General features: G+C 37.4%; 1 protein-coding gene across 1 annotated transcript; it reads left to right on the top strand.

Annotated features, from left to right (window-relative positions):
• The first annotated feature begins 1291 nt into the window (after positions 1–1291).
• On the top strand, positions 1292–3443 carry LOC129700673 (uncharacterized). The gene has a single exon (XM_055641253.1). It carries the CDS (start codon positions 2106–2108, stop codon positions 3150–3152), a length of 1047 nt encoding a protein of 348 aa, XP_055497228.1. The 5' UTR covers positions 1292–2105; the 3' UTR covers positions 3153–3443.
• Positions 3444–3830: the final 387 nt, after the last annotated feature.

Here is a 3830-nt window from a genome sequence, read left to right on the forward strand (position 1 = left end):
TGTGTCTATCTTCTTGTTACTCCATATTATTTCTTCGACTAATTAAATTCAGATCTATTTTCTTCTTGGCAGAATTGGAGTAGTTGCTCCTGGCTGTGACTGCTCTCTATAGAGAAGGAAGATGAAAGTCATTTAATTATTCATTCTCATACTGGGGAATGTGAAATATAGAGCAGTAGCGAATAAAAAAGAGAATGAGTGGAAGCTGTAAACATTCAACCTTCTAACCTGACCCTTTGATCTGTGCCAATCATCTCCTTTTACATGATAATTTTTTGACAGCAATAGGACCTGCAGGGAAACTTGAAAGTCATGTTGAATGATGTAGAACAAAGAGAATTACAGACAATTTTGAGGTTTGCCCTGAAGGATTACAGCATCATATGACAGGTACATTGGTAGTATAAATCCATTTTTTTCCAGCAGTATATTTTATAGAGCCACTTTCTTATCTCTGTCTAGGGTTAGAGAAGTGGTCAAATCTCTAAAAGTTGTTTATTTTCATATATAAAGGCAAGGGCTGTCATTTGAACAGAATTTCTCATTCTGGAGTTCCGATTTTCTTGTACAGTTAAATATAATAGCTCGTGTTATGGGCAAAACTGATAAACATTGTCTCATAAGATTGTTTAGAATAGGTAACAAAGAGATTGGATTAGACTCTGGCTACTGTTGTTTTCAGCTACAGAATGTAAGTGGCCTTCCGTTGATAGACAGCAGGGTAGATGATCAGTGAAGCCACTAAGGAAAACACATTTATACTGGTTTTCAGGACAAGTTATGGAAGTAAAATGATGAGGTTGCGGTTTCCTTTTTTTAATTTTCTAACCATTGCCATTTTCCATTTCCAATGAAATTGTGAATTTCTGCCATATTGGCCACAAGGTCAGTTGGGTAGTTTATTATAAAGATAGAACTCATTGGGCAAACTCAGCAGGTCAGGCAACATCTGAAAAAAGAGAAGCAGGCATGACCTTTCAGGAGAGACATTTAGTCAGAACTAGGCAGTTTATCATTTCCATGTGCAGCTGATGATTGTGGAATTCTACATTTGCTGTCATTTTGACTTCTTAAACTGGCAGATAATTGGGAAAAAAAAATTCAGAGGGAAAATGATATGTTTTGGGAGAAGAAAAAGTGAGAGTATGTACTCCACAGTATTGTAGGATGACAGGTAAACAATAAAATCCAGGGTTCATAGGCATGGGGTATAAATTGGACCACACTCGAAAGTATGGGCTGGGATTGTCTTGCACAATAAACTCATATTCATGTAATGATGCATACAAAATACATGCTACTTTCTCATTAACATGAATTCAGTGATAAACCAGCCGCTAGTCACATTATGGGGTGGGAGATTGCAACCTTCACGTGGTCTACCCTGTTTCGACTAATGCAATCAATCTGACGTGCACAAACAAATAGATCAAATAGAACAAGTTGACCTACAACTTTAGGCTGTGCACGCTATATGCAAGAAGAAGAAGTCACATTGTGACCAGTTTCATCACACGATCCTTGGAGTGATTAACATCTGATCAACCTAGCTGGTTGATTATACTCAGCCACACCCTCTTATAAAGGCAATTCATTATAGCTGGAACTAGTAGTCGAGCCATTCCCCAGCTCTTTGGAACTTACTGAAACTATGGGGGAATATAAGCAAGAGCCAAGCTTTGAGATATCCAAATGTAGTGGGGAATGGTTTGGTTGACAAGATCTAGGGGTGGTGAGTGGTCTTCCAAGTTCAAGGAGTCTGAAGTCCTTCAGCAAACAGTAACATGTTGATGGAATGAGGTAATCATCAAGGTTAATGTGAGAACTCAAGCATCGAGGACATGGAAGCAGTGCAGGTCAAAGCCTCAGAATATATCTTCCAATTCCATCTGCCAACAATTGTTCAACACATCAAGTCCATCACTAAGTTAACAATCATCATTCAGGACTTCCGGTGGCGCTATGGAGGAATACAGGTCCGCGCCAGCTAGCTCCACGCAAAATAGATTGAAAATGGGGAAAAAAAGAACAGGACTGACCTGCTGATAACGCACCGGCTGCTTGCAACGAGTGTGTGACGTCATCAGGCGCGCGACTCCGGCGGTATGTCTATGCAACATACCAAGACGAAAAGAGCCGTTAAGCCCAAGCAATCGGCGGAAGAAGTAGGCCCGACTGAAGCCTCGGGCTCAGTTTTAACGTCATCCCAGGAAGATGTTTCAAAGAAGACAAAGTCGAAAAAAACAGAAATAGAGGAACTTCGAAGTTTTCTCTCACAAGAAATTGCAAGTAAAAAGGAACAATTGAAAAGTTTTAAAGAAAAACTGAACTTTAAAGAAGAACTGAAATCCCTTAAAGAAGAAATTAAAGAAGAAATCATAGCCTCTGTTCACGAAGTATTGGAAGCCTGGAAGGCAACAATGGAAGAAAATCTTACTCAACAAATCGAAGAGGTAAATGTTAAAATGAATTCGATGGAATCCAGCTTTAATTCTAGGTTGGATCCCATCATCCAGACATTAAATCAACAAAATACAGCTATAACTCAATTAGAGGATATTGCTGAGACAAGTGCTCAAACTACAAAAAAGCTTCTCTCCGAGAACAAGCGTTTATCAGACTTATTGAGTAAAATAACTGAAAAATGTATTGACTTGGAGGGACGTCAGAGAGGCCAGAATTTAAGAATTGTGGGCGTCCAGGAAAGTAGAGAGGGGAACCGAGACCTCCGTGAATTTGCTGCAGACTTATTAAAAAAAGTCTTAAATCTTGATCAAAAACCTCTACTAGGTCGGGCACACAGAGCACTGGGACGCCGTACAAGGGCGGACGCTCCCGCAAGACAACTGATAGTGAAGGTGCAATATGACCATGTTTTGGATGATATGATGAAGAAAATGGTTCGCAGCAGAGATCTCCTATTTGAAGGAGACAAGATTAGTATATTTAGAGATTATCCTGTGGAGGTCACCAGGAAGAGAGTGCTGTTTACAGAGACAAGAAGAAAACTTAAGAATATACAAGATCTGAGATATGGACTGATGTATCCCGCAACACTGAGAGTTACCTACAAGTGGAAGGAATATTTCTTCACTGACCACAAGGAAGCACTTGATTTCGCCCAGGACATTGAGAATAAGACCGATGATTGAACAATACTTAATACCCACCTGACTTTACCGGACTTCGTTACCTCGCAGAGAACAAATGGAACTTTAAATCGTTATACTTAAGGACTAATGAAGGCTGATAATGATAGTCGAGCATGTTTTTTTGCTATTGATATATAACATTTATATTTTAGTACTAATTACTACTAATTATGATTACGAATTATTACTAATTATTATTAATTGGATCTACTTAGAATTAGTTAAAAATATGAACTATAAGTAAGGTTTGATTCAGGCAATTTATTAATAAAAATTTGGGTTTTTTAAAAAATACTTTTGACTAATTTTCGATTAATATTTATTTATATGTGACTAATATTTTATATGGAGAATAATAACTTTTTCACCAACAGATTATAAATACTTTGGACCTAAAACTGTTTCCCCCTTCCCTATAAATTGTTTTTATTGAAACTTTTTTTTTAACAAAAGTATGGAGCTAGTATTTTTTTTCAAAGGCTAAGGAAGTCTTTAGATGGCTAGCCACGTTAGTGTGGCTATCACTAACTACACCAATTATAGATGTAGTTTTTTCCTTTCTTTTACACTTTCTAACCATTTATCCTTTCACCTTCTTTATATTATACCATATTATAATTTTAATTTTGAATGGAATTATAAGTTTTAGTTAAGGAGATATGTTCGGGAGGAAGACCT

This window comes from Leucoraja erinacea, chromosome 10 (genome assembly GCF_028641065.1).
Source record: "Leucoraja erinacea ecotype New England chromosome 10, Leri_hhj_1, whole genome shotgun sequence".
In the NCBI taxonomy this organism is placed as follows: Eukaryota; Metazoa; Chordata; class Chondrichthyes; order Rajiformes; family Rajidae; genus Leucoraja; species Leucoraja erinaceus.

Bases quoted from the DNA above. Each gene is read 5' to 3' on its own strand.
- LOC129700673 (XM_055641253.1), top strand. From the start codon at position 2,106: ATGTCTATGCAACATACCAAGACGAAAAGAGCCGTTAAGCCCAAGCAA.